This window comes from Procambarus clarkii, chromosome 17 (genome assembly GCF_040958095.1).
Source record: "Procambarus clarkii isolate CNS0578487 chromosome 17, FALCON_Pclarkii_2.0, whole genome shotgun sequence".
Lineage (NCBI taxonomy): Eukaryota > Metazoa > Arthropoda > Malacostraca > Decapoda > Cambaridae > Procambarus > Procambarus clarkii.
Window position 1 is genome coordinate 45,684,446 of NC_091166.1, and position 12,303 is coordinate 45,696,748.

General features: G+C 49.0%; 2 protein-coding genes across 5 annotated transcripts in view; both read left to right on the forward strand.

Moving 5' to 3' along the window:
- Window positions 1-11,767, forward strand: part of LOC123772504 (venom phosphodiesterase-like) — a 149,588-nt gene extending 137,821 nt beyond the window's left edge. For 2 of the 4 annotated variants that reach the window (XM_069325929.1, XM_069325927.1), the window contains exons 13-16: window positions 413-644; window positions 1,311-1,452; window positions 3,180-3,472; window positions 9,616-11,767. In XM_069325929.1, the coding sequence (XP_069182030.1) occupies window positions 413-644; window positions 1,311-1,452; window positions 3,180-3,317 (512 nt within the window). In that variant the 3' untranslated portion in view covers window positions 3,318-3,472; window positions 9,616-11,767. The remainder of the gene's footprint in view (window positions 1-412; window positions 645-1,310; window positions 1,453-3,179; window positions 3,473-9,615) is intronic. The other 2 variants (XM_069325930.1, XM_069325928.1) reach the window with 2 other exon arrangements.
- LOC123772575 (uncharacterized) lies at window positions 6,439-8,217 on the forward strand. Its single transcript, XM_045765815.2, has one exon. It carries the CDS (start codon window positions 6,439-6,441, stop codon window positions 8,215-8,217), a length of 1,779 nt encoding a protein of 592 aa, XP_045621771.2.
- Window positions 11,768-12,303: the final 536 nt, after the last annotated feature.

The window sequence follows — 12,303 nt, forward strand, 5'->3', positions numbered from 1 at the left end:
TGCTGCAAGGTACTCCTTCACCCAACTTAGAACTCTTCCCAAAACAGGAGCCGGATTTTCTAGCTTGCAGGAATTCCCTGGCGAGGTACCGTGCCATAAGCATTTTGAAAATCAAGGAAGATGCAGTTTGACTAATCCTCTCTCCTGTTAAGTGTTATCTTCTTGTCTTGGAACTCTGTTAAGTTGGTTACTCAGGATTTCCTTTCCCCTCAATCCTTGGGATTGGGAGAAGCAATTGCTTGGCTGCTCATGCCATGCTGGCCCATGACATTCCATTCAGTTGCTGCTAGCTCCAAGTGGAGAGCTGGATGGTTTACTAAGCCAAATACCAGAATGTGTGAGTTGACTGATTCTTCGTCCCTCCATGTTTTTCCCAATTCCTCCCTATCCCCACTATTCTTGTATCCCTCAGGTATGGCAGGGCATGCGGGGAGCTCCCCGACCAGCAACACCAGCTGGCAACACCTGCCGTACCTGGTAAGCAACGCCGTGGCCATGAGCCCCCAGCTGGCGGAGAGGTGGTGGCAGCTGGTGGGGGAGATGATACCCAGGTGGTTCCACAGTCGAGGCCCCATCAACGTGGTGCTGGGCCCGGTGTTCCAGGCTAATGACCACGCCCTCAGCGACCCCCGCCACACCTTCAGGTACTACGAGCCTTAAGGGCTGCGTACGACACATCTTTCTGTCATAATTGTCCCAAGTCGTATATACGCTTATCTGTGTGTGGAAAAAAGTATATGATTAAATCTATACTATAAGAGAATATCTCTGTGTTTGTCCAAGGGTGAAGGTCAGATGCTCGTGGCTAATCTCACTCAAATTTACAGGGGAAAGTGATTTGAGGTACGGAACAGATATAGGCTGGTGAGGGTAGGCCTAAGTTAAATGTTTTGAGAAATAGTAGCACTTATAAACACACTCAGACCATTTTCATGGAGTCAGGGCGAAATACATTGTGTGCTTTCAATGTAGTTGTTACTGAAAAGAAAATGGAAGAAAAATTAAGGAAAATAAGAAAATCATCTGGGAACCCCAAGTTATTTCTGGGCTACTTGAGGAAGAAAGGAAGCAGGGGAGGGGGGTGGGGGATGAGGGTGTCAAGAAGGAAATGTTTCTTTTTAAAATATTTAGTTGTGTAGCTGGCTGGCAGTGCCAGAAATCGTCGTGGCTGTCTGAATGTGAATGTGAATAGGAGGGGGGGGGAGGAGACAGGGAGAGAGAGAGAGAGAGAGGGGGGGGGGGAAGGACAGAGAGAGGGGTGGGTAACCTTTCACATTCCTTCACTAATTGGTTGTTATTGTTGAGCTCAGGGGACCAGCAGTGCCGTCTGACATGTTCGCCATAGTGACCCGCTGCAGTGACCCTGTGACCCAGCTTGACCTCTGCCCCCTCCAGAGATTGGACGCCCTCGCCTTCATCTTCCCACAGTCTCAGCCAGCCCCCAACTGTCTGGTAAGGTCATCCACAGTCTCAGCCAGCCCCCAACTGTCTGGTAAGGTCATCCACAGTCTCAGCCAGCCCCCAACTGTCTGGTAAGGTCATCCACAGTCTCAGCCGGTCCCCAACTGTCTGGTAAGGTCATCCACAGTCTCAGCCAGTCCCCAACTGTCTGGTAAGGTCATCCACAGTCTCAGCCAGACCCCAACTGTCTGGTAAGGTCATCCACAGTCTCAGCCGGTCCCCAACTGTCTGGTAAGGTCATCCACAGTCTCAGCCAGACGGTCAGAATAACATGTATAACAGGGATAATGTAATTATTACTTCATGAAGTAATTAAAATAAAACAAAGGGAAATGTTGGCACGCCCACCAGCAACCCTGGAAACACAAACCGAAACTCTCTCTATTTTCCGCTTGTTACAACTTGTAATAAAGTTGTTACATCTTGGCTTAACGTGTTCATGACGTATTAGAACGTTGTTGCAACTTGCTATATTGGTTGTTGTAACTGGTTAGGAGGTGTTAAAACTTGTTCGAACGTTGTACCAACGTCGTAGTTTCGGTGTGTGTTTGGCGGGAACTGACTCTCCCACGAACATCTTGCCGACTAATGTTCAAACAATTATAATTCACCTACTGTTACCCACTTATGATAATACAAATCATAATTCCCACGGGAACAAGCGAGCACACACAGAAAAAAAACAATCATTCCCACGATACATTGGGCCTAACTCCAAACAGGCAACAATGTAATATATAAACATATAACTGCATAAATGTACAGACATGTAATCCTATTATACACAAAGCATATATAAGTACAAATTAATTTATTTAATTACGTATCTTAGAGAGGTACGTAACAACCTGCATGAAGGGAGACCGTCGCTCTACCGTCCAGCTCAAGTGGTTGGTTGATGAAGATTAAGCCACCCAAGTGGTGGTATGGGCATGAGTAGCCCGTAAGAGATGTATCAATTTTATTATTGATATCTGACGTTAGTGAGGCCCTGGACCTCCACTCCCGGTCCAGGTCTCTGCTATGGTGAGTCTTGTCATGCCTGGCACCTGGTATGGCACTTACCTCTGGCACATACCTCTGGCACTTCCCTCTGGCACTTCCCTCTGGCACTTCCCTCTGGCACTTCCCTCTGGCACTTACCTCTATCACTTACCTCTGGCACTTACATCTGGTACTTACATCTGGCACTTTCCTCTGGCAGTTTCCTCTGGCACTTACCTGCACGTGATGGTCTCGGGGCATAAGTTATGGCCTTATTGGACAGGAGACTAGTCTCCTGTCCACCGTCCATGTGCCCGTCATGTTGGCCGTGTACCGTTCTGTCATTTGTATTCATCCATTCCTTTACTCTCACTAACTGGTTTACCACTTGGGCTGGACGGTAGAGCGACGGTCTCGCTTCATGCGGGTCGGCGTTGAATCCCCGACCGTCCAAATAGTTAGGCACCATTCCATCCCCCCGTCCCATCCCAAATCGTTATCCTGATCCCTTCCCTGTGCTATATAGTCGTAATGTCTTGGCGTTTTCCCATAATAATTAAAATAAACTGGGATACACAAATATTCGCCAAATTATCCATATAAATTATTTAGGACACTCCATATTACTCTATAAGTGTAATATACTCCAAATTAATCTATAAGTGTTAAATTCATTTCAATATAGTCTAATGTATTTGTATTTCCAATTGATAGCTTTGTCATTTTGTCCCCAGGGTGGTAGCCGTTACGCACTGTTGTACAGCGCCAAGGTGCGGGACGTGGAGCTGGCCACCGGGTTGACCTTCTACCCTGACCTGACCTCCAGGGACCGCCTCAGGCTCGTCCTCAGGGTCCACTCTGACCTGTGGTAGTCACCACCTCCGCTGCCTCTCGGTGCTGTCTGGACAATAGTTGTAAACTATACAATGGTGTCAATATTGTGTTGTGTGTATAAACAGCTGTGTTGTGTGTGCGGTGATGGCTAATAGCACAGGAAGCACATTGCCTAAGAGGCAGAACAAGCACGGTAAGAGATATCCCATGTGCTCACAAATACGGTGTTTTAATAGTTTCGTGAGGTATTTTCCACATGTCGAACATTACACCTCAAACATTTTAACAGATAGACAACAGCAGGCCTGAGATCAAAGGGTAGTAGACCTATAAGTTTGCAATAGCTTGCAATGGTGTTTTTGTTAGCAAACACGAATTGAAAACTATGGATATTACGAAGGTCCTTCCTATTGTATTGCGTGTATTACTTTTTATTCATTGATTCATCTGTCCATCCTTCCATATATCCATCTGTTCATCCATCTATCCATATCCATCCTCTGAGCTTCCTGTGAGGAGTATAGAGGGCTCCATACCCATCCTGTGAGTGGTATAGAGGGCTCCATACCCATCCTGTGAGTGGTATAGAGGGCTCCATACCCATCCTGTGAGGGATATAGAGGGCTCCATACCCATCCTGTGAGGGATATAGAGGGCTCCATACCCATCCTGTGAGTGGTATAGAGGGCTCCATACCCATCCTGTGAGTGGTATAGAGGGCTCCATACCCATCCTGTGAGTGGTATAGAGGGCTCCATACCCATCCTGTGAGTGGTATAGAGGGCTCCATACCCATCCTGTGAGGGGTATAGAGGGCTCCATACCCATCCTGTGAGTGGTATAGAGGGCTCCATACCCTTCCTGTGAGTAGTATAGAGGGCTCCATACCCATCCTGTGAGCGGTTACCTGGTTGATACCTGGTTGATGGGGTTCTGGGAGTTCTTCTACTCCCCAAGCCCGGCCCGAGGCCAGGCTTGACTTGTGAGAGTTTGGTCCACCAGGCTGTTGCTTGGAGCGGCCCGCAGGACCACATACCCACCACAGCCCGGTTGGTCCGGCACTCCTTGGAGGAATAAATCTAGTTTCCTCTTGAAGATGTCCACGGTTGTTCCGGCAATATTTCTTATGCTTGCTGGTAGGACGTTGAACAACCGCGGACCTCTGATGTTTATAGTGTTCTCTGATTGTGCCTATGGCACCTCTGCTCTTCACTGGTTCTATTCTACATTTTCTTCCATATCGTTCACTCCAGTACGTTGTTATTTTACTGTGTAGATTTGGTACTTGGCCCTCCAGTATCTTCCAGGTGTATATTATTTGATATCTCTCTCGTCTTCTTTCTAGTGAGTACATTTGGAGGGCTTTGAGACGATCCCAATAATTTAGGTGTTTTATCTCGTCTATGCGTGCCGTATATGTGCTCTGTATTCCCTCCATTTCAGCAATCTCTCCTGCTCTGAAGGGGGAAGTGAGTACTGAGCAGTACTCAAGATGGGACAACACAAGTGACTTGAAGAGTACAAACATTGTGATGGGATCCCTGGATTTGAAAGTTCTCGTAATCCATCCTATCATTTTTCTGGCTGTCGCAATATTTGCTTGGTTATGCTCCTTAAACGTTAGGTCGTCAGACATTATTATTCCCAAATCCTTTACATGCTGTTTTCCTACTATGGGTACATTTGATTGTGTTTTGTACTCTGTATTATGTTTAAGGTCCTCATTGGAGCCCGTATAGAGGGCTCCATACCCATCCTGTGAGCGGTATAGAGGGCTCCATACCCATCCTGTGAGCGGTATAGAGGGGCTCCATACCCATCCTGTGAGCGGTATAGAGGGCTCCATACCCATCCTGTGAGCGGTATAGAGGGCTCCATACCCATCCTGTGAGCGGTATAGAGGGCTCAATACCCATCCTGTGAGCGGTATAGAGGGCTCCATACCCATCCTGTGAGTGGTATAGAGGGCTCCATACCCATCCTGTGAGTGGTATAGAGGGCTCCATACCCTTCCTGTGAGTGGTATAGAAGGCTCCATACCCTTCGTGTGAGTAGTATAGAGGGCTCCATATCCATCCTGTGAGCGGTATAGAGGGGCTCAATACCCATCCTGTGAGCGGTATAGAGGGCTCCATACCCATCCTGTGAGCGGTATAGAGGGCTCCATACCCCATCCTGTGAGGGATATAGAGGGCTCCATACCCCATCCTGTGAGGGATATAGAGGGCTCCATACCCATCCTGTGAGTGGTACAGAGGGCTCCATACCCATCCTGTGAGCGGTATAGAGGGCTCCATACCCATCCTGTGAGCGGCATAGAGGGCTCCATACCCCATCCTGTGAGTGGTATAGAGGGCTCCATACCCATCCTGTGAGTGGTATAGAGGGCTCCATACCCATCCTGTGAGTGGTATAGAGGGCTCCATACCCATCCTGTGAGTGGTATAGAGGGCTCCATACCCATCCTGTGAGTGGTATAGAGGGTTCCATACCCATCCTGTGAGTGGTATAGAGGGCTCCATACCCATCCTGTGAGTGGTATAGAGGGTTCCATACCCATCCTGTGAGGGATATAGAGGGCTCCATATTAAAATACCCACCTGTGAGTGGGCTCCATACTAATTATCCATAATGCGAGAGGTATGCTGGGTTCCATACCCAAGAACCTGATTGGTTCAGATCCTGAACCAATTGTTTCCGGATCTGATCCAGTTGTTAGGTTCAAATAATAGTAATAATTAGGTTCAAATAACTAAAATAATTGGTTCATATCCTGAACCAATTATGTGTTAGACACGCAATTGGTTAAGGATCTGAACCCCAAAATGTATTTAGCTAAGCAAGTAACAAATCTTGATAAGCAGGTTATAGTTTTAACGACCAAGTTACAGTTATCATAAACAAGTTAGTCATCATATGATAATTACAATCTTGAAACGGAAGCTAGTGTCTGGATAATCCTGGGCCGGGCGAGGCGGGGCGGCTGGGTGCGTTTCCTCAAACCTGATGCCCCTGTTCACCTAGCAGTAAATTGGAACTTGGGAGTTAGTCAATTGGTCTGACCCTCCACATGACTGAGAGTAACTCGGACTTCCCACAAAGAATCAAGGACAAGATAAACATTAATTATAAACAAGCTGCAGTCTTGATAAGCTCCACATGGGATGTGAGGAAGGTTCCTCACAGGTTACAACGCTCCACATGAGATGTGTGGAAGGTTCCTCACAGGTTACAACGCTCCACATGAGATGTGTGGAAGGTTCCTCACAGGTTACAACGCTCCACATGAGATGTGTGGAAGGTTCCTCACAGGTTACAACGCTCCACATGGGATGTGTGGAAGGTTCCTCACAGGTTACAACGCTCCACATGGGATGTGTGGAAGGTTCCTCACAGGTTACAACGCTCCACATGGGATGTGTGGAAGGTTCCTCACAGGTTACAACGCTCCACATGGGATGTGTGGAAGGTTCCTCACAGGTTACAACGCTCCACATGGGATGTGTGGAAGGTTCCTCACAGGTTACAACGCTCCACATGGGATGTGTGGAAGGTTCCTCACAGGTTACAACGCTCCACATGGGATGTGTGGAAGGTTCCTCACAGGTTACAACGCTCCACATGGGATGTGAGGAACGTTCCTCACAGGTTACAACGCTCCACATGGGATGTGAGGAACGTTCCTCACAGGTTACAACGCTCCACATGGGATGTGAGGAACGTTCCTCACAGGTTACAACGCTCCACATGGGATGTGAGGAAGGTTCCTCACAGGTTACAACGCTCCACATGGGATGTGAGGAAGGTTCCTCACAGGTTACAACGCTCCACATGGGATGTGAGGAAGGTTCCTCACAGGTTACAACGCTCCACATGGGATGTGAGGAAGGTTCCTCACAGGTTACAACGCTCCACATGGGATGTGAGGAAGGTTCCTCACAGGTTACAACGCTCCACATGGGATGTGAGGAAGGTTCCTCACAGGTTACAACGCTCCACATGGGATGTGAGGAAGGTTCCTCACAGGTTACAACGCTCCACATGGGATGTGTGGAAGGTTCCTCACAGGTTACAACGCTCCACATGGGATGTGAGGAAGGTTCCTCACAGGTTACAACGCTCCACATGGGATGTGTGGAAGGTTCCTCACAGGTTACAACGCTCCACATGGGATGTGAGGAAGGTTCCTCACAGGTTACAACGCTCCACATGGGATGTGAGGAAGGTTCCTCACAGGTTACAACGCTCCACATGGGATGTGTGGAAGGTTCCTCACAGGTTACAACGCTCCACATGGGATGTGTGGAACGTTCCTCACAGGTTACAACGCTCCACATGGGATGTGTGGAAGGTTCCTCACAGGTTACAACGCTCCACATGGGATGTGTGGAAGGTTCCTCACAGGTTACAACGCTCCACATGGGATGTGAGGAACGTTCCTCACAGGTTACAACGCTCCACATGGGATGTGTGGAACGTTCCTCACAGGTTACAACGCTCCACATGAGATGTGTGGAAGGTTCCTCACAGGTTACAACGCTCCACATGGGATGTGTGGAAGGTTCCTCACAGGTTACAACGCTCCACATGGGATGTGTGGAACGTTCCTCACAGGTTACAACCCTCCACATGGGATGTGAGGAACGTTCCTCACAGGTTACAACGCTCCACATGGGATGTGAGGAACGTTCCTCACAGGTTACAACCCTCCACATGGGATGTGAGGAACGTTCCTCACAGGTTTCAACCCTCCACATGGGATGTGTGGAACGTTCCTCACAGGTTTCAACCCTCCACATGGGATGTGAGGAACGTTCCTCACAGGTTTCAACCCTCCACATGGGATGTGAGGAACGTTCCTCACAGGTTTCAACCCTCCACATGGGATGTGTGGAAGGTTTCTCACGGATGGTGACATCCACGCGGGATGTGATGTAAGAGGAGTGTCCTGTGCTAGCATGACTTTCCATTTCATGGTGGTGGAAAAACTGTCTCCGGTGTTGTACGGTGTTGAAGCCAGGCCTGGTGTTGAATGGTGTTGACGCCTGGCCTGGTGTTGCATGGTGTTGACGCCTGGCCTGGTGTTGCATGGTGTTGACGCCTGGCCTGGTGTTGCATGGTGTTGACGCCTGGCCTGGTGTTGACGCCTGGCCTGGTGTTGCATGGTGTTGACGCCTGGCCTGGTGTTGCACGGTGTTGACGCCTGGCCTGGTGTTGCACGGTGTTGACGCCTGGCCTGGCCTGGTGTTGCACGGTGTTGACGCCTGGCCTGGCCTGGTGTTGACGCCTGGCCTGGTGTTGCATGGTGTTGACGCCTGGCCTGGCATGGTGTTGACGCCTGGCCTGGTGTTGCACGGTGTTGACGCCTGGCCTGGCATGGTGTTGACGCCTGGCCTGGTGTTGCACGGTGTTGACGCCTGGCCTGGTGTTGCACGGTGTTGACGCCTGGCCTGGTGTTGCATGGTGTTGACGCATGGGCTGGTGTTGACGCCTGGCCTGGTGTTGCATGGTGTTGACGCCTGGCCTGGTGTTGCATGGTGTTGACGCCTGGCCTGGTGTTGCATGGTGTTGACGCCTGGCCTGGTGTTGCATGGTGTTGACGCCTGGCCTGGTGTTGACGCCTGGCCTGGTGTTGACGCCTGGCCTGGTGTTGACGCCTGGCCTGGTGTTGACGCCTGGCCTGGTGTTGACGCCTGGCCTGGTGTTGACGCCTGGCCTGGTGTTGCATGGTGTTGACGCCTGGCCTGGTGTTGCATGGTGTTGACGCCTGGCCTGGTGTTGACGCCTGGCCTGGTGTTGCATTGCGTTGACGCCTGGCCTGGTGTTGCATGGTGTTGACGCCTGGCCTGGTGTTGCATGGTGTTGACGCCTGGCCTGGTGTTGCATGGTGTTGACGCCTGGCCTGGTGTTGCATGGTGTTGACGCCTGGCCTGGCCTGGTGTTGCACGGTGTTGACGCCTGGCCTGGCCTGGTGTTGACGCCTGGCCTGGTGTTGCATGGTGTTGACGCCTGGCCTGGTGTTGCATGGTGTTGACGCCTGGCCTGGCCTGGTGTTGCACGGTGTTGACGCCTGGCCTGGCCTGGTGTTGCATGGTGTTGACGCCTGGCCTGGTGTTGCATGGTGTTGACGCCTGGCCTGGCCTGGTGTTGCACGGTGTTGACGCCTGGCCTGGCCTGGTGTTGACGCCTGGCCTGGTGTTGACGCCGGGCCTGGTCCAGATACACGCGGCGTCACCATCAACACACAACATCACTAACTTTTAATCCTGAATGCTGAAGTGAAGCATTGTCTATGCTAATATCTCTATTAATATCAATAATTTGTATTTGGAACAGAGTTGTAAGGAATTACAGGTTGGAAGTCCGAGTGTGCGGTCACACATCCGAACACCGGCGGTCACACATCCGAACACCTGGTCATGGGGCTGTCGGCAGGTTATAGCACCATGATGGAGCCTTCTCATGTGTGTCTCCGAAACCATCAAGGCATCAAAATGGTAAATACAGTCTGAATGTATTTACTATTTTGCCCTGATATCTGAACTTGAATACATTTCACATGCCGGCATAAATTGAGCTGACTTAGATCATATTGCCATTATACACAGATATGTTGGGGATTTATTTACATTAACTCTCACTATTTGTACAAAGTAGGACGACAGACTGCTTGGGTAATGTTACCTGTCCCAATAACAAGAAGTACACAGCCCCACCAGGGAAGTGAGGTACCATGGCGACACCTGGACGCTTACAGCGTCTCCCGAGGCCTGGAAGATGCGACGCCTGAAGAACGCGACGCCAAAACGCTCACAGCGTCTCCCATAAACATTGACGATACCGCTGAGGGTTTACGATACCACTGTTGCATGGCATGCAAATCAATATTGTCCTCCGGTCTCAGAGGAGGATCGAGAAGAAATTTTCCTGGACAATAAACACCAGAATAAGGCGAGCAGATTCGAGGCGAGGCGCCGCCAATAGCTTAGAGGTAAACAAAGATCATCCCGACCCCGCGCGGCCCGAGGATCAACATCCTCCGCTCAACCAAAGTAAGACGGTTCTGTTGGTTTGAAAACGTTCATCATTGCTTTTGATGACAATATATCCGATTATAGGAGTGTGTTATATCCGATTATAGGAGTGTGTCTGGAAATAACAGGACGCAAAGTATCGTATACCATGTAATCCCAAGATATTTAAGATCAAAGTGCACGATATCACGCCCAATAACCGTAAGAACTTTATCGTAGCGAAGAACTAGTTTTCTGACGTGATTGACGTCTGAGGATACACAGTAAGATGCTAAAAGTCACTAAGTGACAGATTAACAAAATATATAGTTCGACATATTGTAGACATTAGTGTGACAACATCAAGGCACAACTTCAGGCACATGACATTCCAGTCCTCGGAGTCAAAAGATGTATGCGTAGAAGCAAACGGAGAACTGAGTGATACAGGCGCTGTCCTGTTTACTTTTCTAGACTACATTCCCCCTGATCGGAGTTTGGTTTAACAACTTCCTCCATAAACTAGAGGTGTACCTACCACGTCCCACTCAGTGCTTCAGATGTAAAGGTTTAAACCATACCTTCGAAGGCTGCACAAAAGATATTAAATGTGGTAAATGCTGTGGCTCCCATTAACCACAAGACTGTGAGTCAGATACTCAACTATTCATATTCAAACTGTGGTGGCGGCCATGATATTAAATTCAAACAATGTCCTTCATACATTGCAGCATAAACTACTATTAAGATTCTCCCCCACAAACAACCTGCAATACATTAGTGCACTGAAGCAACCTAACTCAGTCCATCAACAACCACTACCACTCACTCAACCACAACCTGTGTCTGTACCTGATGTCTGTCACTAACCATCCTGCACCTCTACAGTCTAATCCTCTCCCACAAAACTGAGTACAGATCTTGTTAAAACACTTTCCATTGGCATTGAAAGCTTACTAGAAAAGATACTGGAGCGACTCCTAACTAAATTCTTCACACAAGTAATCCAGCCCACACCCGAGACTGATCTTTTCTAGGCTTTTCTGACCACTCAGCCACAGAGTGGTCAGCGCTACGGATTCGTAGTCCTGTGGACTGGGGATCGATCCCCGGCGATGGCGGACACAAATGGGCAGAGTTTATTTCACCCTGATGCACTTGTTCATCTAGCAGTAAATAGGTACCTGAGAGCTAGACAGCTGCTACGAGCTGCTTCCTGGGGGAATGTAACAACAAGGTGGGCTGGTCGAGGACCGGACCGCAGGGACGCTTAGCCAAGAAATCATCTCAAGATTGATACGCAAACCACTCCCCAGACTGACTTGCGTGTTTCGCCACGAGTGGATCCGAATCGATTAGCCAGACGTCAAGAGTCTTGCTAATGCAACCATAGCCTTTCTGACGCCAATCTAAAGTAAACCAAGCACCCTTTGTATTAGTGGTTAAGTTAGTAAATAAACTACTGTTAAGCTTTATGCGGTGTTTCCGTTCAACCACTTCTGAATACTGCCAACTATTTACTCAAGCCTTCTGCTCCAGGTGTCTCCAACACCGAGTTGCCTATTATTCGCAAATCTATAAATGTGATGAGGACCCTGGGAGTCCCTTAAAGTGTTAAATCATTGAGGAGATTCCAACGATCAATGTGGAGCAGGTCCAGGTGAAGCTAGTCTGAGAAGAGACCCTCAAGGACTCTAACTCGACCTTGCTCCCAGGCCCTGTACGGTTGCTCTCGTATTTTCTCTGCCGATTCCGACAGCTTCGTGAAACGTCTGCCACATGTACATTGGCGACATGCGCCTTGCAGTCGGGAAAGCAAAATAGAAAACCCCCACACCAGCCTTCCTTTTCCTGTCGTATTCTAGTAACATTGTCATAGAACTCGATCAAGTTTGACTTTTGAAAGTCAGGCATGACTTTCTAAGCCCATACTGCTGTTCTGTTAAAACATTTATCCATTCCAGATGCGCCACTGTTCTCGACCTGATTTTACTCTCCAGCACCTTATAAG

Excerpts from the sequence above, each read along its gene's own strand:
- LOC123772575 (XM_045765815.2), top strand. The coding sequence starts at position 6,439 with ATGGGATGTGAGGAAGGTTCCTCACAGGTTACAACGCTCCACATGAGA.